This window comes from Salvelinus alpinus, chromosome 15 (assembly GCF_045679555.1).
Source record: "Salvelinus alpinus chromosome 15, SLU_Salpinus.1, whole genome shotgun sequence".
Taxonomy (NCBI): Eukaryota; Metazoa; Chordata; class Actinopteri; order Salmoniformes; family Salmonidae; genus Salvelinus; species Salvelinus alpinus.
In genome coordinates this window covers 58,430,794-58,456,665 of record NC_092100.1, presented here as the reverse complement: position 1 = coordinate 58,456,665, position 25,872 = coordinate 58,430,794, and the positions used below count along the sequence as shown (strand labels likewise).

At 43.8% G+C, this 25,872-nt stretch overlaps 1 protein-coding gene across 8 annotated transcripts in view; it reads right to left on the bottom strand.

Moving 5' to 3' along the window:
* Nucleotides 1-25,872, bottom strand: part of LOC139540430 (pleckstrin homology domain-containing family A member 5-like) — a 118,348-nt gene that overhangs the window by 54,879 nt on the left and 37,597 nt on the right. For 7 of the 8 annotated variants that reach the window (XM_071344236.1, XM_071344237.1, XM_071344240.1 and 4 more), the window contains exons 2-4: nucleotides 9,115-9,227; nucleotides 8,872-8,976; nucleotides 2,550-2,622 (exon numbers count right to left, since the gene is read on the bottom strand). In XM_071344236.1, coding sequence (XP_071200337.1) covers nucleotides 2,550-2,622; nucleotides 8,872-8,976; nucleotides 9,115-9,195 — 259 coding nt within the window. In that variant the 5' untranslated portion in view covers nucleotides 9,196-9,227. Of the gene's footprint in view, nucleotides 1-2,549; nucleotides 2,623-8,871; nucleotides 8,977-9,114; nucleotides 9,228-25,872 lie in introns of those variants that run through there. The other variant, XM_071344243.1, reaches the window with a different exon arrangement.

Below are 25,872 nucleotides of genomic sequence, written 5' to 3'. Positions count from 1 at the left end.
TCTCCCAACCCTCTCAGATTTTAAATCTAGATGTGGTTTTGGTATTTTTCATTTAGATGTGGGCAGCCTGTTGTCAAAAATTGATGGGGTTTGGATTTGGGCTAAATCAACTGATGTTGATGTAATTGTGTTTTCTGAAACCTGGCTCAGCAAGTCTGTTCTTGATAAGGATATTTGTATAAATGGTTACAATGTGTATCACACTGATTGAGTGGCTATATATGTAAAGACTAAATTCCTTGTAAGTGTGGCTATTTTTTGTAAACAGTTTCTTGCTTTGAATCGTGAGGTTTCAAAGGGTTTCTCTATAACTGCGATTGGCTGTTATAGACCCCTTATGTCTAAACTTCTTTACAGTGAAATTATCTTGATTGGTGATCTCAACTGGTGTTGGTTAAAGCCGGTGTCTGATGATTTTAAAATGTGTTGTAATTCTATGAATCTTACCCAGTTGATTAACTCACCCACCAGCCCAAATCTCAAATGTCCAGAGAAATCGACCCTAAATTGATTTGATATTGACAAATGTTCCACATAAATATTCTGCGGTTGGTGTTTTTTGTAATGATTTAAGTGACCATTGTGCAGATGTTGCTGTTAGAAATTCAAAGGTTCCTAAGACAAACCCATGCTTTATTCGTAAGATACATTTTAAGAGTTTTAATGAGCAGGCTTTCTTTGATGATTTGTTTTATTTTGACTGGAGCAAGATTGAGCTTATTCCTAATGTGGAAACTGCCTGGAAATTCTTTCATGTTGGTTTTTCCAAATAGTAAACAAACATGCCCCATTCCACAGGTTCAGAGTTAAAGGACGGGATAACCCATGGTTTTCTTCTGAGCTGTCTTGTATTATTATAGGCCAATCTCATAGGCCAATCTTATAGGCCAATCTCTAATTATAGGCCAATCTCAAAGCTGTCACCCCTGGCGAAAATACCTGAAACCCTTGTTGTGAACAGCTAAAATAGTTTTATATACTAACTCGATTTTATCAATGTACCAATCGGGCTTCAGGAAGAAGCATAGCACAATTACAGCAGCCATGAAGGTTTTATCACTGAAGCCCTTGACAAAAATCAGCACTGTGTCTGACTTTTTATTGACCTCTCTAAAGCTTTTGATGCAGTTGATCATGCTATACTGAGGCAGAGATTGTCGAGCGAACTGTAGGTCTTTCGGAGCATGCAGCTGCATGGTTTGCTAACAATCTGTCTGATAGAACTCAGTGCACTCAGTTTGATGGGCTCATGTCTGTTAAATTGTCTGTCTGTAATGGTGTGCCCCAGGGCTCTGTACTTGGTCCCCTCTTATTCACTATTTATATAAATAAGTTAGACACTTCTATGCTGATGATACTGTATGTAATGTTGTGGCTCTCACAAAAGCTTTCCAGAACTTGCAAACTGCTTTTTATACTGCTCAACATACCAATTGAAGCTTATCCTCAATCTGACAAAACTAAACTAATGGTGTTTTCTAAAGCAAGAAATAGACCTCTGAACCTTTCACCTATTACTACCTGTCGGGGCAATGAGATGTAGACAGTAACCTCATATAAATATCTTGGAATTTTAATTGATGACGGCCTTTCTTTTAAATTGCATATTCAACAACTTACAAAAAAATTTAAGCTGAAGTTGGGATTTTATTTTAGGAATAATGCCGGTTTTTCTTTTGAAGCCAGAAGGACGCTAGTATCAGCTACATTTATGCCTTTACTAGACTATGGGGATATTTTATATATGAATTCTTCGTTCAGTGTTTGAGATCAATTGACACCCTTTACCATGGAGCATTGATTTATTTTAAACTGCAAAACCCTTATGCACCACTGCACTTTATATACAAGGGTTGGCTGGCCTTCTCTAGTCAATCGTAGGCTCAGTCACTGGTATACTTTTATTTACAAAGCCATTTTGGGTTTACTACCATTTAATTTGGGAATTTTTATTGTTCAGAAATGTGGTGGGTACTCTCTTCGTTCCAAATACATTATCCTGCTAACTGTTCCAAATGTCCGAACTGAATTTGGTAAAAGGGCTTTTATGTACGCTGCGCCATCGGCTTGGAGCGCCTTATAAAATACTTTTAAACTGGAAGAACTTGTCCCGATTGGTGTTTTAAATCATTGATGAAGTATTTTGAGGCTGATTCTCTGACTTGTCAATGTTTTTAATTAGCTGTTTTATGATTTTGTTATACTCTTGTGAATTCTATGTTTTTTTACTAGATTACCTGTAGTTTTTCATGTTGTCTGTCTGTAATTGTGCAATGACTTGGTGTTGCCAATCTTGGCCAGGACACTCTTGAAAAATAGATTTCAAATCTCAATGAGTCCTTCCTGGTTAAATAAAGGTCAAACAAAATCAATAAATGTTTACTTCTGACCAGTTACAGCAAGAGATTCAAGACACCATGAACATCAAAATGGCATTTCTGTACCACACATTTGCAAATGTAGGCAATAGAATCCAGGATGAGGCTAGTATCGGTTGTGATATATTTATGCTTACTGTTTAGAAAAAAAATTCTTCATAGTGGACTCACCTCTGTAGTAGTACAGGCACATATCTGACAGCACAAACCACCTCTTCTTCCATAGCTTCATCCCCGTGCTGTCCTGAAACATAACGGAGGAACACAGAAACAGTCAGACCAAATTATGTCTCCTCAGCTCACCTTACAACTAGTCAAAGACTTGATAACGTAGCAGTTGAATAGATGTAATGGCTTTGGAACCCCAAGGAGAGGTTTGGGAAACTATCCCACCTTCTGTAGACAATAAATGTATTGATTCTGGTCATTTAACCCAACGAGTACAAAAAGAGAATAACTTAATTGTTATGATGTATTTCTGCTGAGTCACTCGTTCTAAGAGCTAGAAACAAGGATCATCAGACAATCTTCTGGTGTTCTGTTCAGACGTAGAATGTGGTTACTGGTTCTAAATAAAGAAGATCAAAAAAAGTCAGTTGTATACTCCAGATGTGATTAAAAAAAGTAAACAACCTTCCCCTAAGACAGGGTCATTGTTCTGTATTAAAATAAAGGTTCACACACACATAGTTCTGAGTTCTTTGTTGGATTTAGGTCCACCTCTACGCAGACGACACCATTCTGTATACATCTGGCCCTTCTTTGGACACTGTGTTAACTAACCTCCAAACGAGCTTCAATGCCATACAACACTCCTTTCGTGGCCTCCAACTGCTCTTAAACGCTAGCGAAACCAAATGCATGCTTTTCAACCGTTCGCTGCCCGCGCCCGACTAGCATCACTACTACTGGACAACTACAAATACTTAGGTGTCTGGCTAGACTGTAAACTCTCCTGCCAGACTCATATCAAACATCTCCAATCCAAAATCAAATCGAGAATCGGCTTTCTATATCGCAACAAAGCCTCCTTCACTCATGCCGTCAAACTTACCCTAGTAAAACTGACTATCCTTCCGATCCTCGACTTTGGCGATGTCATCTACAAAATAGCTTCCAATACTCTACTCAGCAAATTGGATGCAGTCTATCACAGTGCCATCCGTTTTGTTACCAAAGCGCCTTATACCACCCACCACTGCGACCTGTATGCTCTAATCGGCTGGCCCTCGCTACATATTCGTCGCCAGACCCACTGGCTCCAGGTCATCTACAAGTCTATGCTAGGTAAAGCTCCGCCTCATCTCAGCTCACTGGTCACGATAACAACACCCACCCGTAGCACTCGCTCCAGTATATCTCACTGGTCATCCCCAAAGCCAACACCCCCTTTGGCCGCCTTTCCTTCCAGTTCTCTGCTGCCAGTGACTGTAACGAATTGCAAAAATCGCTGAAGCCTTACATTTCCCTCACTAACTTTAAACATCAGCTATCTGAGCAGCTAACCGATCGCTGCAGCTGTATATAGTCCATCTGTAAATAGCCCACCCAATCTACCTACCTCATCCCCATATTGTTATTATTTACTTTGCTGCTCTTTTGCACACCAGTATCACTACTTGCACATCATCATCTGCCCATCTATCACTCCAGTGTTAATCTGCTAAATTGTAATTACTTTGCTACTTGTCACGACTTCGACCGAAGGTGGCCCCTCTCCCTGTTCGGGCGGTGCTCGGCAGTCGTCGTCACCGGTCTACTAGCTGCACCGATCCCTTTTTCCTTTCTGTTGGTTTTGTCTTGATTGTTTTCACCTGTTGCTCATTTTGGTTCATTATTTTGTCTATTTAAACTTCTAGTGCTCGCTTGCTATTGTGTGGGCTTATCCTTACTGTCAGTGGTGCTGTTGTCTTTTTCGCCTGCGTATTGTGTTGTATGTTCTTTCCTGTTTTGGAGACATACGTGTTCTATGGTCATTGCCTGTTTGTTTGGCTAGACCACGCGCAATAAACGCATTTCTTTGGAAGTTTGCTCTCTGCGCCTGACTCTACACCCACCACTCCTAGAAATACGTGACACTACTATGGCCTATTTGTTGCCTTACCTCCTCATGCCATTTGCACACACTGTATATAGACTTTCTTTTTTTTCTATTGTGTTATTGACTGTAGGTTGTTTATTCCATGTAACTCTGTGTTGTTGTTTGTGTTGCACTGCTTTGCTTTATATTGGCCAGGTCACAGTTGTAAATGAGAACTTGTTCTCAACTAGCCTACCTGGTTAAATAAAGGTGAAATAAAAAAATAAAAAAATGTGAATAATAAAGCCTCTCCACTGCAGTCCTTCTCCGGTATCACTGGATGCTGTGTTCAAAGGGTTTTTCAGGCTACTGTTTGTAACAGGAGGGGGTGAGGTAAGGGGTTGAAAGAGAGGGCAACAACTGCCTCGGTTCGGTTCTCTTTATTGGAAAACTAAGTGATGTTCTCCTTCTTGTTTAAACTCTAAACTCCTTAAAATAATCTAGGATTCCAGAACTACAATCTAGGACTCGATTCTGTAACCAGCACGGACCCAGAGTGATTTTAACTCACTCTCATTACCATTTAGTGGAAAATCCTCAGGCCACCAATGTTTATCCATCTGTAAACTTGCCTGGCATGTGGTTGGCTGGTTCTGGTGGCATTACACTACAATACATAGACATATGCTCCCAGTACATTTGCAGATCAGACATTTACAAACATTCCCGGGTGGTATATGCATTTGAACATGTGGCATTTTTTTTCTATGGCAGTATTGAGATGTATTGAAATATCTTTGTTCCAATAACAGAATCCACCACCAACCTGGCTCCCTTATGATTCTATTCCTGAATGTCATGACTGTGCTTTGCGTTCATGAATGAGGTACCATTCCATTCTCAAACCGTCATGTTTGTCAAATAGATCACACACGGCTAGTAATAGAGCTTGGGCTGGGCGGGAAGAGAATAATTAGGGATGTGTCTCAAATGGCTCCCTATTCCCTACATAGTGCACTACTTTAGACCAGAGCCCTATGGGCCCGGGCTCTGGTCAAAAGTATTACACTATGTAGGGAATAGGGTACCATTTGGAACACATGTTAGGCCTTCACAATGAATCAGTGTGACATTATGTGGTGCTCAGCCTGACTCAATTGAAGTAGTGCTGCAGCCCTTTTCAGCAGAGAACAGAACTTCAATAGATTGCACATTTGAATGAATGGAACCAGAAGAGAAGTGTAAATCCACATCTCTCCCTCTGAACTTGAACTACTACGATCACCCTGAATGAAGTCCCCTCGAAGAAAAAACATTAACAAACTTGCACACTCACACTTGCATGTGCATGCCCACACACCATCAGCTCAAATGGGGACCCCTTCCAAACATCTGCTGCCAGCTGTATGGAGTAAAAGCCCTGGGTCTTGGGTCAACTGTGCACCGTCGTAATCACAACTAAATGAGGAGGACTTACTTTGTGCAAGAGTGTAAAAGAATAAGAAGGACCCCTCTGGCTACCCGTCTCCCTTAGGCTCACCACTCTTCAACCTGGGGCTGCTATTCACAAATAGTCTCATCTCAGAGGAGTGCTGATCTACGATCAGTTATGCTTTTTGATCAATAATGAACACGATGAAATGTGCAGGGTGAACCTCATTCTAGATCAGCACTCCTACGCTTTATGAGTACAGGCCTTGGTGTATGTAACCATGGAACTGTGATTAAGGAAACTGCTATTTAAATATTGCTTTGCATTGCTTGACTGGCACACACACACACACTCTCTTTGACTGGCAGAGCAGAGCAGAAAGGCTAGAGGCTGTACAAGATCCTGTAAGACAATGGAAAGATTCCATTGTGCTGCCCATCTTTAGACTGTTGATCAAACTCTGACAGCACAGGGAGGGAACGTAAGCCCCTCTACATTATTCATAGAAGAGGAGGGAATGGCACAATAGGAGAGAACTTGAAAATAGTGTATATTTTGTGCTGTAGAGTGAAGATTTGAGGTACACTACATGACCAAAAGTACGTGGACACCTGCTCGACGAACATCTCATTCCAAAATCATGGGAATTAATATGGAGTTGGTCTCCCCTTTGCTGCTATAACAGCCTCCACCCTTCTGGGAAGGCTTTCCAAAAGATGTTGGAACATTGCTGCGGGGACTTGTTTCCATTCAACCACAAGAGCATTAGTGAGATCGGCCACTGATGTTGTGCGATTAGGCCTAGCTCGCAGTCAGCGTTCCAATTCACACCAAAGATGTTCGATGGGGTGGAGGTCAGGGTTCTGTGCAGGCCAGTCAAGTTCTTCCATACCGATCTCGACAAACCATTTCTGTATGGACCTCGCTTTGTGCATGGGGGCATTGTCATGCTGAAACTGTAAAGGGCCTTCCCGAAACTGTTGCCACAAAGTTGGAAGTACAGAATCGTCTAGAATGTCATTGTATGCTGTAGCATTAAGATTTCCCTTCATAGGTCCTCCCGAGTGGAGCAGCGGTCTAAGGCACTGCACTGCTTGAGGCGTCACTACAGATCTGGGTTCGATGCTGGGCTGTGTTGCAGCCAGCCAAGACCGGGAGACACATGACGAGACACACAATTGGCCCAGCGGATAGAGGAGGTTTTGGCCGGCCGGTATGTCCTTGTCCCATCGCGCTCTAGCGACTCCTGTGGTGGACCGGGAGCATGCACGTTGACACGGTCGCCAGTTGTACGGTGTTTCCTCCAACACGTTAGTGTGGCTGGCTTCCGGGTTAAGCGAGCAGTGTGTAAAGAAGCGGTGCGGCTTGGCAGGGTCGTGTTTTGGAGGACGCATGGGTCTCGACCTTCGCCTCTCACGAGTCCGTACGGGAATTTCAGCGATGGGACAAGACTAACTACCAATTGGATATCACGAAACTACGGAGAAAATGGGGTAAAAAACAAAAACCGTCCACAGACCATTATTCCTCCTCCACCAAACTTTACAGTTGGCACTGCTTTGGGGCAGGTAGCGTTCACCTGGAATCCGCTAAACCCAGATTCATCCGTTGGACTGCGGACGATCACTCCAGAAAATGCGTTTCCACTGCTCCAGAGTCTTATGGCAGCGAGCTTTACACCACTCCAGCCGACACTTGGAATTGGGCATGGTGATCTTAGGCTTGTGTGCGGTTGCTGGGCCATAGAAACCCATTGCTTCCAGAGGCAGTTTGGAACATGGTAGTGAGTGTTGCAACCGAGGACAGAAGATTTTTACACCCTACGCACTTCAGCACTCGGCGGTTCCGTTCTGTGGGCTTGTGTGGCCTATCACTTCGCGGCTAAGCCATTGTTGCTCCTAGACATTTTCACTTCACAATAACAGCACTTACAGTTGACCGGGGCAGCTCTAACAGGGCAGAAATTTTACGAACTGACTTGTTGGAAAGGTGGCATCCTATGATGGTGCAACATTGAAAGTCACTGAGCTCTTCAGTTAGGCCATTCTACTGCCAATGTTTGTTTGTGGAGATTGCATGGTTGTGTGCTCGATTTTATACACCTGCCAGGAATAGGTGTGGCTGAAATAGCCGAATCCACTAATTTGAAAACGTGTCCACATACTTTTGTGTAAATATAGTGTAGGTTGAGGTCAGTTATACCAGCTTTCCCAATAATCAAAAACAACAATTACGTAATTTCAAAAAGTACATGTCAAGACTCTGAGTGTTTCTCAATATGCATACTACCGTGCTCCACACTCTCATGCTCCGAGTGCATTCTCCGACGACGTTCTCCTGAGCATGTTCTTGTGAGGACGAGAGTGTGAAGAATGCATAAAGCATTAGAGAAGCACTTGCACTACTGTATTACCTTACACTTCACCTCCCTATTCACTTATCCTTCTTCCAGCCAGGACAATGGCAACAATAGACAAAACAAGATATACACAAAGCAAAAGTTTTACTTCATAATTATCAGCTAAATATGTGAATCGTAATAATCTAGCTAGCCAGCTAGTTAAACAGGAAAAAATGACCAGATTATGCAAGATAGATTCTTCGTGGCTATCAGGCTAGCTAACAGTAGTAGCTAGCCAGTTAGCCCTATTGACTTATTATGGGCTTGTGATCTAAGGTAAACATGCTAAAATTAGCACAGCATATATTTATTAACGTATCAAGATAAAATATTGTAGTCAGGCAACATATGAGATGTGAATAGGCAACATTTAATTCCAAAGTCGGAATGTATTTTCTCTCGCTTCAGCTCAAATAATGGCCGCCATTGATTTCAAGAAAAAAAAATGTATGCCTTGCATGCTCCGTTTCGCATACTTTGATTTGGACTCATACTCAGATCCTCCCGTTCTCCAATTTGCATGATCGGAGCATGGTAGTATGCATTTTGAGAAACACCCTTTGTCTCCCTGACTCATAGATTGATTCACTGTAGTGACTACTGTATACTGCTATACAAAGCCATCAACACACACACTCACCTGTTTGTAAAGCCAGTTACTCTTGATTTCCGCCGCATTGGGGTTCCTTCTTATCGAGTTAGATCTCTTCCCAAAGTTGTGAATTTTTTTTGAGGATCTTGAGGGCTGAAAATGAGTAAATTATACACTCACATTGATGTTAAGTTACTCTAGAATCTAGATCATTATAGTTTGTCCCTTCATGTGTGTGTTTGTGTGAGTGTGCGTGAGCATGCTTGTGTGTGAGTAATCAATATAACTCACTCTTGCTACGGGGCTACTGGGGTGAGTAGCGTAGTCTGAGCCGCCTGTGTAGTTGGAGGCCTCACTACTCATGGTGCTCATTGGGCACTCCTTCTCATTCGCTGGGGCTGGACCTACACAACAGGAAATAAAAGTGGTAGGAAATTATCACAGATGAGCTCACATAATTCCGTATTCTACATATTAGAGGCATGTTTGATCTACATGAGATACTTCTGAGCAAAACTTTCTCGAAGCCTCTCAGAGTCACTCATTCTTGGCCTACATCACTGCTGCATAAACTGTTGGAGCTCAATTTGTCAGCCAGACTTCTACAGCCCATTTAAAGTTGTTAGAGAGACAAGACAGGGAAATGTATGTGCAGTGACATGGACAGAGTAATTGGCTTGATTCAGAGGGGCCATGTTGAGCTTATTATAGCTGAGGGCTGAGGCTTTCAACTGCTGTTGACTGACTCCCTGAGCAGTGTAGATGTGTTAAGTGAGGTCAATTTGACTGATAAAAAAGTGCGTCTTGCTGAAAGGCTGGAAAGTTTTAAAAGTAAAGTTTAAAGAAAAAAAGGTTAAACGTCCATTTTAATATATACCCTTAGGGTTGATGGGACTCCTTGCAGTGAAATAACAGCAAGTGTTTTGTCCCATAGAGATGTTCTGTCTTAGCCTACAATCTGTAGCTATGGTACAATGTTGTGGTCTACAAGGAATGACACTATAAAAAGAGAATTGAACAAAAATACTGCAGTAAAAAAACAACAATGAATCTCTTGGATATATTGGGTTTCAGGTCAGTGAACAAGGACAGTCAGAAACCCTGGTTACAGCTGCACTGTGGGGCAGTCAACAACACCTCCTCATTCTAACTCAATTCAGCCATACAGTAGCCTAACCCATACCCGCACATATACTACCACCCAATACATCCACTCCTCTCTCCCTCAACTCATCCACCCTTTGTTCCCTCCCTCAATCCACCAATACATCCCTCCGTTTATCCATTAATGACCCTTCAGTGACCCTTTAATATCAAACTCAGATTTGAGTAGTAAGTCTGCATGCTTTTGCTCAACAGAACAGGTGTAGATAGGACAACAGGTAGGTTGGTAAACACAGAGGAGAGGGGTGAGCAACAGGAGGTTTACACCAACATACAATACTGGGAAGGTCATACTGCAGTAGCCTAGCCCCAGATCTACTTGTGCTGATACTGCCCTCCCAAGAAAAAAGGCAGTAACTGCTCATAGCGTGGAACTGAGAAAAATGTCTTGAAAGTTTTTTAATTGTCCAGCCAAATTAATTCTAGGGAGATCATTGGAGATGTAGTGTTCTGTTGCATTACTATGAGTAAATGTTTTATTCATGTTGACCCTGACATCTGACATGACCTTTGACCCTTAAAAATGGCAGTTCCTGCCTTCTTCCTTGCCATGATATGTTTCTACATTGCAGGGTAATACCAAAGCAAAGAGCAGTATATGCCATTTTAATTTGTTAGTTTACTATACTTCTCATTTATGCTATTAATAAAATAGCAGTGTAATTACTGACAGTGTAACAAAGTTGAAACGGCATCCTTTGTGTGTCTTCCACTAAGATACCGGTTGCATTAACAGTTGAAGTCAGAAATGTACGTACGCCTTAGCGAAATACATTTAAACTCAGTTTTTCACAATTCCTGACATTTAATCCTAGTAAGAATTCCCGGTCTTAGGCAATGCTACCAAATACTAATTGAGTGTATGTAAACTTCTGACCAACGGGGTATGTGATGACAGAAATAAAAGCTGAAAAATATATTTCTCTACTATTATTCAGACATTTCACATTCATAAAATAAAAAGTTTACCACTTTATTTTATGAATGTGAAATGTCAGAATAATAGTAGAGATAATGATATATTTCAGCTTTTTTTTATCACATACCCCGTGGGTCAGAAGTTTACATACACTCAATTAGTATTTGGTAGCATTGCCTTTAAATTGCTTAACTTGGGTCAAACGTTTTGGGTAGCCTTCCACAAGCATCCCCCAATAAGTTGGGTGAATTTTGGCCCATTCCTCCTGACAGAGCTGGTGTAACTAAGTCAGGTTGTAGGCCTCCTTGCTCGCACATGCTTTTTCATGTTTCATGTGCTAGCAAGGAGTTCTGCCCACAAATTTTATATAGTGTTAAGGTCAGAGCTTTGTGATGGCCACTCCAATACCTTGACTTTGTTGTCCTTAAGCCATTTTGCCACAACTTTGGAAGTATGCTTGGGGTCATTGTCCATTTGGAAGCCATTTGCGACCAAGCTTTAACTTCCTGACTGATGTCTTGAGATGTTGCTTCAATATATCCACATAATTTTCCTGCCTCATGATGCCATCTATTTTGTGAAGTGCACCAGTCCCTCCTGCAGCAAAGCACCCCCACAACATGATGCTGCCACCCCCGTGCTTCACGGTTGGGATGGTGTTCTTCGGCTTGCAAGCCTCCCCCTTTTTTCTCCAAACATAAAGATGGTTATTATGGCCAAACATTTCTATTTTTGTTTCATCAAACCCGAGGACATTTCTTCAAAAAGTACGATCTTGGTCCCCATGTGCAGTTGCAAACCGTAGTCTGGCTTTTTTATGGCGGTTTTGAAGCAGTGGCTTCTTCCTTGCTGAGTGGCCTTTCAGGTTACGTCAATATAGGACAAATTTTACTGTGGATATAGATACTTTTGTACCTGTTTCCTCCAGCATCTTCACAAGGTCCTTTGCTGTTGTTCTGAGATTGATTTGCGCTTTTCACACCAAAGTACGTTCATCTCAAGGAGACAGAATGCGTCTCCTTCTTGAGCGGCTGCGTGGTCCCATGGTGTTTACACTTGCGTACTATTGTTTGTACAGATGAACGTGGTACCTTCAGGCGTTTGGAAATTGCTCCTAAGGATGAACCAGACAATTGTCACGATCGTCTTGATAAGAGAGAGAGGACCAAAACGCAGCGTGTGAAAAATAAGACATCTTCTTTTTATTATAAGAAGGAAAACAAAACAAAACAACAAACAGACGAACGTGAAGCTATGAAAGAACTAGTGCACATGCAACATAGAACATAGACGGCTCTGGCGGATCCTGGCTGGACTGCTCATGGCTGGCGGACGGATCTGGCTGATCCTGGCTGGCGGAAGGCTCTGGCTGATCCTGTCTGGCGGAAGGCTCTGGCTGATCCTGTCTGGCGGAAGGCTCTGGCTGATCCTGTCTGGCGGAAGGCTCTGGCTGATCCTGTCTGGCGGAAGGCTCTGGCTGATCCTGTCTGGCGGAAGGCTCTGGCTGATCCTGTCTGGCGGAAGGCTCTGGCTGCTCCTGTCTGGCGGAAGGCTCTGGCTGCTCCTGTCTGGCGGACGGCTCTGGCTGCTCCTGTCTGGCGGACGGCTCTGAAGGCTCATGGCAGACGGGCGGCTTTGAAGGCTCATGGCAGACGGACAGTTCAGACGGCGTTGGGCAGACGGGCAGTACAGGCGCCGTTGGGCAGACGGGCAGTTCAGGCGCCGTTGGGCAGACGGGCAGTTCAGGCGCCGTTGGGCAGACGGGCAGTTCAGGCGCCGTTGGGCAGACGGGCAGTTCAGGCGCCGTTGGGCAGACGGGCAGTTCAGGCGCCGTTGGGCAGACGGGCAGTTCAGGCGCCGCTGGGCAGACGGGCAGTTCAGGCCGGCTGAGGCGCACTGTAGGCCTGGTGCGTGGTGCCGGAACTGGTGGTACCGGGCTGGGGACACGCACCTGAAGGCTAGTGCGGGGAGAAGGAACAGGGCATACTTGACCCTGGAGACGCACATTAGGCCTAGTGCGTGGTGCCGGAACTGATGGTACCGGACTGGGGACACGCATCTCAAGGCTAGTGCGGGGAAGAGGAACAGGGCTCTGGAGACGCACAGGAAGCCTGGTGCGTTGTGTAGGCACTGGTGGTACTGGGCTGGGGCGGGGAGGTGGCGCCGGAAATACCGGACCGTGCAGGCGTACTGGCTCCCTTGAGCACCGAGCCTGCCCAACCTTACCTGGTTGAATGCTCCCCGTCGCCCGACCAGTGCGGGGAGATGGAATAACCCGCACCGGGCTATGTAGGCGAACCGGGGACACCATGCGTAAGGCTGGTGCCATGTATGCCGGCCCGAGTAGACGCACTGGAGACCAGACGCGTTGAGCCGGCTTCATGGCACCTGGCTCAATGCCCAATCTAGCACTACCAGTGCGGGGAGGTGGAATAACCCGCACCGGGCTATGAACACGTACAGGAGACACCATGCGCTCTACTGCGTAACACGGTCTCTGCCCGTACTCTCGCTCTCCACGGTAAGTACAGGGAGTATGCGCAGGTCTCCTACCTGACTTCGCCACACTCCCTTTAAGCCCCCCCCCCAATAATTTTTTTGGGCTGACTCACAGGCTTCCTACCGCGTCGTTTTGCTGCCTCCATTCGCCGGTATCCCTCCTCGCACTGCGCCAGAGAATCCCAGGCGGGCTCCGGCATTCGCCCTGGGTCTATCGCCCACCTGTCGATCTCCTCCCACGTAGTGTAGTCCAGATTACGCTCCCATTGCCATTCCTCCTTGCGTTGCTCCTGTTGCCGCTGATCACGCTGCTTGATCCTTGTTTGGTGGGTAATTCTGTCACGATCGTCTTGATAAGAGAGAGAGGACCAAAACGCAGCGTGTGAAAAATAAGACGTCTTCTTTTTATTATAAGAAGGAAAACGAAACAAAACAAACAGACGAACGTGAAGCTATGAAAGAACTAGTGCACACATGCAACATAGAACATAGACAATTACCCACAAACACCTAAAGCCTATGGCTGCCTTAAATATGGCTCCCAATCAGAGACAACAATAAACAGCTGTCTCTGATTGAGAACCAAATCAGGCAACCATAGACTTTCCTAAACACCTACATTGAACACAACCCCATACATACTAAAAACCCCTTAAACAATACACACACCCTAAACTAGACAAAACACACAAAGACAACCCACCCCAACTCACGCCCTGACCAACTAAATAAATAAAAGAAAAAGGAACAATAGGTCAGGAACGTGACAACAATTTCTTTCCTGAGTTCTGAGTTCTTCCCATGATGTCAAGCAAAGAGGGACTGAGTTTGAAGGTAAGCCTTGAAATGACTCAAATTATGTCAATTATGTCACGTTCGCTGGAATAAATATCGGACCAAACTGCAGCGCGATATGGTTTCCACATAATATTTATTTGAAAACGCACAAAACAACAAAGAAAGAATGAAACAAACAACGAACAGTGACTACAGAGGTGCTACGTGCACTAACTCAAAACAATATCCTATAAAACACAGGTGGAAAAAATGCTACTTAAATATGATCACCAATTAGAGACAACGATAACCAGCTGCCTCTAATTGGGAACCATATCAAGCACACCAACCTAGAAATATGAAAACTAAAATACCCACATATAAATAATAAACTAGAATAAAACATAGACATACATATACTAAATCCCCCCCTAGTCACGCCCTGACCTACTATACCAAAGAGCAACAATGGTTCTCTATGGTCAGGGCGTGACAAATTAGCCTATCAGAAGCTTCTAAAGCCATGACATAATTTTCTGGAATTTTCCAAGCTGTTTAAAGGCACAGTCAACTTAGTGTATGTAAACTTCTGACCCACTGGAATTGTGATACAGTGAGTTATGAGTGAAATAATCTGTCTGTAAACAATTGTTGGAAAAATGACTTGTGTCATGCACAAAGTAGATGTCCTAACTGACTTGCCAAAACTATAGTTTGGTAGAAAAACTAGTTTTAATGACTCCAACCTAAGTGTATGTAAACTTCCGACTTCAACTGTATATCTGAAATGTTTTGTGAGTATGCATCGGATGCACTTAAAATGCGCTGCTACTCACAAAACATTTCAGATATACAGTTGAAGTCGGAAGTTTACATACACTTAGGTAAGTGTATGTAAACTTCCGACTTCAACTGTATATCTGAAATGTTTTGTGAGTAGCAGCGCATTTTAAGTGCATCCGATGCAGAGTTGCGTACTGTCTCCCATATACACTGCACGTCACAGTTGTTAAGTGAACGTATTATGAAGATTGGGACACACAAGTGATGCTCGATGATGATCATAGATTGATTTAATATGAGCATTATTCTGCCCTACAAAGGAAAAGTGCAGTAACTACGAATTTGGTAAAAAATATTTGATCTGTTGTAATAGCCAGGTATACACTGAGTATACACAACATTACAAGCACCTACTTTTTCCATGACATAGACTCACCAGGTCAATCCAGGTGAAATCTATGATCCCTTATTGATGTCATTTGTGAAATCCATTGGGGTTTTCACGCTCAACAGTTTCCCGTGTGTAATCATAAATGGTCCACCACCCAAAAGATATCCAGCCATTGGTGTCAGTATGGGTATTCCTTTGGATACTGCTTTCAATACCTTGCAGAGTCCATATACCGACACATTGAGGCTGTTCTGAGTGCAAAAGGGGGTGCAACTCAATATTAGGAAGGTGTTCCTAATGTTTTGTACACTCAGTGTATGTGGTGATAGCATAATTTCAAGTCACATTGCAGAGTGGAAAACAGTTTGCTTAAGTTAAAATACTCTTAACGAAATGGAGAAGCTATTACAGCTTCAATCTTTAAAAAATGAATTTGTGCTCACAAAGGGGGACCATGATGATTTCTATAGAGATGGCTGTTTGTCAGGCTGGTGGGGTTACAGAGCTGGGTTGTTGATAATGTGGTGGGACCATGTTAGGCAGGGGGTAAGCAGTGCTTGGGCTGTGTTAATGATTAAACATGGGTAAAGAGGATTAGCCTAGCTGAGGCTGACTGTGCTTTTTGAGGACAGGACAGAGGTTCTTCATGGTGAGTGATTTTTCATTATCATGATGAAAAATACAGCAACTCTTGGTTGGACATGGGGAAATGTCTTAAAAAATGAGTATTTATTGTTGAAATCAACACGTTTTGGGCCTTCGGCACTTGCCTTCATACAGCTTCTGGGTAAATTTGAGTGGCGCTTTATGCCCCAGTGCTGCAATGCCCACACACAGGGGAGACCACCAATTCCTTCCATCTCTCCTCCGGCACGAAGCTCTGCTGTGGTTGTCAACAAGGAACCCCACATGGCTAACTTCACAATTCTTCCAAGTCTTATTTTGGTCTTCTCCAATATTGCTTCCTCTGCTGCTCTGCTGTGGTTGTCAGCAAGTACACCGCACATGGCTTCACATGGTTTCCCTAGCTCTGTTTGTGGCCTCTTTCCATCAAGACTTCACTGTGTGAAGGAAGTTGGAAGGACAACTTGGTTGCTGATCGTCTCTCAAGGGTGGCCGGTCAGTGAGTTTTGTGCTTTGCCTTTAGCCAATGTGTTGCCCTGGCTCACAATTTATTTTGACTGCACATTATTATTATTATTATTAAGGAATACCTAGGATAGGATAAAGTAATCCTTCTAACCCCCCCCCCCCCTTAAAAGAGTTAGATGCACTATTGTAAAGTGGTTGTTCCACTGGATATCATAAGGTGAATGCACCAATTTGTAAGTTGCTCTGGATAAGAGCGTCTGCTAAATGACTTAAATGTAAATGTAAATGTGTGGGTTGGTGTATCACTCCTCTGTCACAACACTGTTCTACTCTGTCTGGCATAGTTAGATTATTATTCCGGATGTCAACAAGTACACCCCACATAGCTAACTTTACAATTCTTCCCTTGTTCTGGTTTAGTATTTCAGTCTTCTCCAATATTGCTTTCTTGTGTGGTTTGTTGCATAGCTGACTGGCTTACTCAGAATGTCAACAAGTACACCCCACATGGTTAACTTCACAATTCTTCCATTCTTCCCCTCTTTGTTTTTGTTTCGGGTCTCCTTGGTCTCCTTCTCCAATAATTCTTTATTTTGTGAGTTGGCACAACTCATCACAGCATTAGTCTTAAAATACATTTGGTAGTAAATAAGACCACAACCCACACTCCTCTAGTTGTGGCAGTCTACTACACGAGAAATGAGCGGAATTCCCTGCTGTACTGTAAGTCACAACGATTTACTTTGTCACAGCGACTGTGTCTCAGAGACTCAAATATACCGCATAGAGGAGCATAGCAGCAGGACACCTGACATTTTCACTTTTAATCACAAACGCTGTCACTCCAGTAGTTTAAGAGCCATGCTACAGCCAGTTGGTGTACTAGTTTTAATGTCAGGGCTGTACTCAGTTACACTGGACCAAGTATTACCCTGCGCTGCCCTCATGTAGAGGGAGGATGATGTGTATGCTCACACAAAATACTCCAGGCAGCGCCAACAAAGCCCCTGTATTAATTTGTGCACAAAAAGACAATCTCAGATGTGCAGATAGCCCCCCATGCTTGGCCCCTTGGTGCCGTGTGCGTGCGCATGTGAGTGCTCTTGTGGGTATGGAGGGATTACCCCGCCAGAAAAGCACATTGGGGACACACTGTCTGAGAATGCAGTTTAAAATGACCATGACAGCATTTCTAATGAAAAGGGGGAGACTGAGGGCTGCTTCGTTTAGGAGACATGCTTTGTGGTGAACCTGACCCTTCTTCAAGCTCATCATTTCATGACAAAATGGCAACTAGACAAGGGCCCGTATTCATAAAGTTAGATCACAACAGAAAGTGCAAGAGTGTACTTGTTGGGGGCCTCCCGAGTGGCGCATCGCAGTGCTAGCTGTGCCACTAGCGATCCTGGTTAGAGTCCAGGCTCTGTCACAGCCTGCCGACAACCGGGAGACCCATGGGGCAGCGCGCATTTGGCGACTCCTGTGGCGGGCTGGGCGCAATGCACGCTGACACGGTCACCAGGTGTACGGTGTTTCCTCCGACACATTGGTGCGGCTGGCTTCCGGGTTAAGCGGACATTGTGTCAAGAAGCAGTGCGGCTTGCACCGATGGGACAAGACTGTAACTACCAAGTGGACACCACGAAATTGGGGAGATAAAGGGGTAAAAAAAAAATCAAATAAAAGAGTGTACTTGTTGTTCACAAGGCAGATGACAGAACCAGGACTAAGTCATTATTATGCAGATGTTCTATCAGTTAGTTGTTTAATTTGATGATTTGGTTGAACATGGTTCAGACAAGAACAAACACCATACAGAACTAGCAGGACTTTGCAATATAAATACAGAATACAACATCCGGTAAAACACCAAGGGTTTGCTTTTAGTGTAGAACAACAAACAGATGGATGTAGGTGCAAATGCTTTACACAGAATAGACACTAACACAAAGGCATCCATTCGAATCTAGCAGTATATTACTGTACCCGCAGGCCTGGGCAACTCCAGTCCTCAGGGGCTTGATTGGTGTCACACTTTTGCCACAGCCCCAGCTAACACACCTGACTCCAATAATCAAATTATCATGACCTTCAGTTTGGAATGCAATTAGTTTAAATCAGCTGTGATGGGGGAAAAGTGTGACACAAATCAGAGGACTGGAATTGCCCAGGCCTGTAAGATGTTGGGAAAATCACTTTTACATAATTAAAGCTACAAAAGAGAAGGGGACACATTTTATTTCATATTGCAAAAGAGTGAGAAAATAAACAAGTCATGTCCACATTGTGTTGAACAGCATCAGAATTGCATCTTTCCAGCATGTTACACTCAACTAACATGTAATGGTGTTACCATTAGACCTATAAGAGATTGCCTAGTATAGAGACTGCATGTCAGTAGGGAAATTAACAGCTCCCAAACATGTCTTTAAATCGATGCTGTATGCTTAGTTAGGCCCTACGCCTATTGTTTGATGCATGACTCATGTGCACAACTCCTGTCAACATCACCACCCTCACCAAGACCCTTCTCCCCCGATTGTTCAGTTTGGCCAGGCAGCCAGCTATGGGAAGAGTGTTGGTGGTTCCAAATTTCTTCCATTTAAGAATGATGGAGGCCACTGTGTTCTTGGGGACTTTCAATGCTGCAGAAATGTCTTGGTACCCTTCCCCAGATCTGTGCCTCGACACAATCCTGTATCAGAGCTCAACCAACAATTCATTCAACCTCATGGCTTTCTTTTTGCTCTGACATGCACTGTCAACTGTGGAACCTTATATAGACAGGTGTGTGCCTATCCAAATCATGTCCAATCAATTTAATTTACCACAGGTGGACTCCAATCAAGTTGTAGAAACATCTCAAGGATGATCAATGCATACAGGATGCACCTGAGCTCAATTCCGAGTCTCATATCAAAGGGTCTGAAAACGTATGTAAATGAGGTATCTGTTTTTTATTTTAATACATTAGCCCCAAAAATTCTTGAATAACTGTTTTCGCTTTGTCATTATGGGGTATTGTGTGTAGATTGATGAGGAAAAAACATGTATTTCATTCATTTTAGAAAAAGTTCATGGGTCTGAATTCTTTCCAAATGCATTGTATAAGTCTGATGAAACAGCCACAGGGATCAATTTGAATAAACAAAGCCCATACAGAGCCTTGGAATTGTAAGAGTATTAGGCAGTACGTCCAACTGGCCTCACAACCGGAGACCACGTTTAGCCACGCCATCCCAGGACCTCCACATCTAGCTTCGTGGGGAAAACTCATTCTGATTGGTTAGGCCTGGCTCCCCAGTGGGTGGGCCTGGGTCCGAAGTCTATGCCTGGGAGGGCCTATGCCCCTCCCAGGCCCACCCATGGCTGCGCCCCTGCCCAGTCTTGTGAAATTCATAGATTAGGGCCTAATGAATTTATTTAAATTGACTGATCTCCTTATATGAACTGTAACTCAGTAAAATTGTTGAAATCATTGCCTGTATATTTTTGTTCAGTATAGATGTCCTGGATGGGTGGAAACATGGTGGGAACAGACTTCAAAACTAGGGACGTTGTGGCTAACTGAGGTAAGAAAGTAATTCTGCTCATAGATTATGCATGTACGAACTACACAATGACATATCCAGACCAAAACGGGAGGTTTATAAAATATTTCGTAGTCGCCAAAGTTCCGGAGCATGTATTTAAATTATTGTACTATAAACCGATGTATAATACAATACAAATATTACTGTATATAATGATTTACTCTAATGTATTTGTGCATTTATGTCTCGTCTAAAGAAACTTTTTCCAAAAGCAATACTTTAAGTGAGTTTAATTTCAAATGAAGTGTGAGGAGATCCTAGAGTCTTATAAAAATAGAATCAGGGTGTAATCCCAACTTCATTGCCTGGGTTTCCCAAGCCTCCCAATCTTACAATGTGACATTTCCAAGATCCAAACTAAGATGAGGTAATCTTTTTTCTGCCCATTTTCCTCCTGAGCGCCGGATTAAACAGTGATTTTCAGAAAGGTCTTTATCCAGGGGGTTGGAGGAGAGCGGAAATAATCTTCCTCAGCCTTTTCTCTACTGGTCCCGAGTGAAAGATTTACTCCTATTATTATTTTTTCTCCAATAATAGCCAGCCGATGAGATTTTGGCTTGATTATGCATAAACCAGCCTTATGCAACACATCTCCGTTGTTTAATACTTTTTAGTCCATGACTAGACTTCATCTGTGTCAAAGAAACCATCTCATAAAGTTTGGTTGCATTTTTCACTCCGTGAGGAGTAGAATGTGGGTGCAGGGTACAGTGGGTCAATCCTGGCAGAACAGATAACTTGTCACACTAGGCATTTTTTCTTTTACTGTACTACTTTATGTATTATCAGATTTTACCATTTCATTGTTGCTTTTTTGTATATTTTGGCGTTTTATATTGTGTTTTTATTATGAGAGCTCAGGTGATTAAGACTTTGCAATGTATAGTGTTAATTACACAAATAAACTTGAAAATGTTAACTTATTCCAGCTCTTTGCTAAACTGCTAATTCCAGCTAAACTGGATGAACTCAAATAAGGCCAGAGAGAAAAAAACACAAGCGACAGTTGGACTTACAATTTCATAACTAAATATGCGTAGAAACCACAAGACCACATAATGGTGTCACATCTGCTTCCACTACACCCATCCGGTGTCGTCCTAACTTGCAGTACTCCCCCTGTATACTCTCTCTCTCGCTCTCGCTCTGTGTGTGTGGTTGGAGACAGGTGTGCTGGACTCAGAGCAGATCCCTACCAGCTGCAAATCGTCCAAAAAAATCAAGACCTCTACATATACTCTTTCCTGCCACCTCCACGCTGCCAGATCGTAATCTCTGCTCATTACCTCTCTGGCTCCTGTCTCCTGTTCCACATCTCACCACCAACCACCTTGCTCTGGATATCACTCACCGCTATTACCTTGGATTCCCCTCAGGACCTGTTCCCCTGTTCTACTCAGCCAACTCCAACCTCACTCTACACTCCTGGTTTTTGCAACTCATCTGAGCTATCCCGGTTCTGCACTCCCCATTTCTCTGTGATCAATAAACCTTTTTGTGCATTCATCCCGGCTTCCTCTTCTGAGTCTGCTCTTGGGTTCCCCCACTTCGCTCATCGTAACAAATGGAAGTGCCTTTAATTGTTGTTTTTCACTTATGATGTATGATTGAGAGATTGTAGTTACAGTGGGGCAAAAAAGTATTTAGTCAGCCACCAATTGTGCAAGTTCTCCCACTTAAAAAGATGAGAGAGGCCTGTAATTTTCATCATAGGTACACTTCAACTATGACAGACAAAATGAGAAAAGAAAATCCAGAAAATCACATTGTAGGATTTTTAATGAATTTATTTGCAAATTATGGTGGAAAATAAGTATTTGGTCAATAACAAAAGTTTATCTCAATACTTTGTTATATACCCTTTGTTGGCAATGACAGAGGTCAAACGTTTTCTGTAAGTCTTCACAAGGTTTTCACACACTGTTGCTGGTATTTTGGCCCATTCTTCCATGCAGATCTCCTCTAGAGCAGTGATGTTTTGGGGCTGTTGCTGGGCAACACGGACTTTCAACTCCCTCCAAAGATTTTCTATGGGGTTGAGATCTGGAGACTAGCTAGGCCACTCCAGGACCTTGAAATGCTTCTTACAAAGCCACTCCTTCATTGCCCGGGCGGTGTGTTTGGGATCATTGTCATGCTGAAAGACCCAGCCACGTTTCATCTTCAATGCCCTTGCTGATGGAAGGAGGTTTTCACTCAAAATCTCACGATACATGGCCCCATTCATTCTTTCCTTTACACAGATCAGTCGTCCTGGTCCCTTTGCAGAAAAACAGCCCCAAAACATGATGTTTCCACCCCCATGCTTCACAGTAGGTATGGTGTTCTTTGGATGCAACTCAGCATTCTTTGTCCTCCAAACACGACGAGTTGAGTTTTTACCAAAAAGTTATATTTTGGTTTCATCTGACCATATGACATTCTCCCAATCTTCTTCTGGATCCTCGTGCTACTAGACCTTAGTGCTGCCTTTGACACCATCGATCACCATATTCTTTTGGAGAGACTGGAAACCCAAATTGGTCTACACGGACAAGTTCTGGCCTGGTTTAGATCTTACCTGTCGGAAAGATATCAGTTTGTCTCTGTGAATGGTCTGTCCTCTGACAAATCAACTGTACATTTCGGTGTTCCTCAAGGTTCCGTTTTAGGACCACTATTGTTTTCACTATATATTTTACCTCTTGGGGATGTTATTCGAAAACATAATGTTAACTTTCACTGCTATGCGGATGACACACAGCTGTACATTTCAATGAAACATGGTGAAGCCCCAAAATTGCCCTCGCTAGAAGCCTGTGTTTCAGACATAAGGAAGTGGATGGCTGACAACTTTCTACTTTTAAACTCGGACAAAACAGAGATGCTTGTTCTAGGTCCCAAGAAACAAAGAGATCTTCTGTTAAATCTGACAATTCATCTTGATGGTTGTAAAGTCGTCTCAAATAAAACTGTGAAGGACCTCGGCGTTACTCTTGACCCTGATCTCTCTTTTGACGAACACATCAAGACTGTTTCAAGGACAGCTTTTTTCCATCTACGTAACATTGCAAAAATTAGAAATTTTCTGTCCAAAAATGATGCAGAAAAATTAATCCATGCATTTGTTACTTCTAGGTTAGACTACTGCAATGCTCTACTTTCCGGCTACCCGGATAAAGCACTAAATAAACTTCAGTTAGTGCTAAATACGGCTGCTAGAATCCTGACTAGAACCAAGAAATTTGATCATATTACTCCAGTGCTAGCTTCCCTACACTGGCTTCCTGTTAAGGCAAGGGCTGATTTCAAGGTTTTACTGTTAACCTATAAAGCGTTACATGGGCTTGCTCCTACCTATCTTTCCGAGTTGGTCCTGCCGTACATACCAATACGTACGCTACGGTCACAAGACGCAGGCCTCCTAATTGTCCCTAGAATTTCTAAGCAAACAGCGGGAGGCAGGGCTTTCTCCTATAGATCTCCATTTTTATGGAACAGTCTGCCTACCCATGTGAGAGACGCAGACTCGGTCTCAACCTTTAAGTCTTTACTGAAGACTTATCTCTTCAGTAGGTCATATGGTTGAGTGTAGTCTGGCCCAGGAGTGTGAAGGTGAACGGAAAGGCTCTGGAGCAACGAACCGCCCTTGCTGTCTCTGCCAGGCCGGTTCCCCTCTCTCCACTGGGATTCTCTGCCTCTAACCCTGTTACAGGGGCTGGCTTGCTGGTGAGTCACTGGCTTGCTGGTGCTCTTTCATGCCGTCCCTAGGAGGGGTGCGTCACTTGAGTGGGTTGAGTTACTGACGTGATCTTCCTGTCTGGGTTGGCGCCCCCCCTTGGTTTGTGCTGTGGTGGAGACCTTTGTGGGTTATACTCGGCCTTGTCTCCGGATTGTAATGTTGGTGGTTGAGGATTTCCCTCTAGTGGTGCGGGGGCTGTGCTTTGGCAAAGTGGGTGGGGTTATATCCTTCCTGTTTGGCCCTGTCCGGGGGTTTCTTCGGATGGGGCCACAGTGTCTCCTGACCGCTCCTGTCTCAGCCTCCAGTATTTATGCTGCAGTAGTTTATGTGTCGGGGGGCTAGGGTCAGTTGGTTACCTGGAGTACTTCTCCTGTCTTATCCAGTGTCCTGTGTGAATTTAAGTATGCTCTCTCTAATTCTTTCGTTCTCTCTTTCTCTCTGAGAACCTGAGCCCTAGGACCATATGTCAGGACTACCGGGCATGATGACACCTTGCTGTCCCCAGTCCGCCTGGCCTTGCTGCTATTCCAGTTTCAACTGTTCTGCCTGCGGTTACGGAACCCCTACCTGTCCCAGACCTGCTGTTTTCAACTCTTAATGATCGGCTATGAAAAGCCAACTGAGATTTATTCCTGATTATTATTTGACCATGCTTGTCATTTATGAACATTTTGAAAATCTTGGCGCTCTCTAATTTTCTCCTTCTCTCTTTCTTTCTCTCGGAGGACCTGAGCCCTAGGACCATACGTCGGGACTACCGGCCGCGGTGACTCCTTGCTGTCCCCAGTCCGCCTGGCCTTGCTGCTATTCCAGTTTCAACTGTTCTGCCTGCGGTTATGGAACCCCTACCTGTCCCAGACCTGCTGTTTTCAACTCTTAATGATCGGCTATGAAAAGCCAACTGAGATTTATTCCTGATTATTATTTGACCATGCTTGTCATTTATGAACATTTTGAAAATCTTGGCTCTCTCTAATTTTCTCCTTCTCTCTTTCTTTCTCTCGGAGGACCTGGGCCCTAGGACCATGCGTCGGGACTGCCGCCCGTGGTGACTCCTTGCTGTCCCCAGTCCGCCTGGCCTTGCTGCTATTCCAGTTTCAGCTGTTCTGCCTGCGGTTATGGAACCGCCACCTGTCCCAGACCTGTTGTTTTTCAACTCTTGATGATCGGCTATGAAAAGCCAACTGAAAATTATTCATGATTATTATTTGACCATGCTTGTCACTTATGAACATTTTTGAACATCTTGGCATAGTTCTGTTATAATCTCCACCCGGCACAGCCAGAAGAGGACTGGCCACCCCTCATAGCCTGGTTCCTCTCTAGGTTTCTTCCTAGGTTTTGGCCTTTCTAGGGAGTTTTTCCTAGCCACCGTGCTTCTACACCTGCATTACTAGCTGTTTGGGTTTTTAGGCTGGGTGTCTGTACAGCACTTCGAGATATTAGCTGATGTACGAAGGGCTATATAAAATAAAATTGAATTGAAAAATTGAATTGGATCATCCAAATGCTCTCTAGCAAACTTCAGACGGGCCTGGACATGTACTGGCTTAAGCAGGGGGACACGTCTGGCACTGCAGGATTTGAGTCCCTGGCGGCGTAGTGTGTTACTGATGGTAGGCTTTGTTACTTTGGTCCCAGCTCTCTGCAGGTCATTCACTAGGTCCCCCCGTGTGGTTCTGGGATTTTTGCTCACCGTTCTTGTGATCATTTTGACCCCACGGGGTGAGATCTTGCGTGGAGCCCCAGATCGAGGGAGATTATCAGTGGTCTTGTATGTCTTCCATTTCCTAATAATTGCTCCCACAGTTGATTTCTTCAAACCAAGCTGCTTACCTATTGCAGATTCAGTCTTCCCAGCCTGGTGCAGGTCTAAAATTTTGTTTCTGGTGTCCTTTGACAGCTCTTTGGTCTTGGCCATAGTGGAGTTTGGAGTGTGACTGTTTGAGGTTGTGGACAGGTGTCTTTTATACTGATAACAAGTTCAAACAGGTGCCATTAATACAGGTAACGAGTGGAGGACAGAGGAGCCTCTTAAACAAGAAGTTACAGGTCTGTGAGAGCCAGAAATCTTGCTTGTTTGTAGGTGACCAAATACTTATTTTCCACC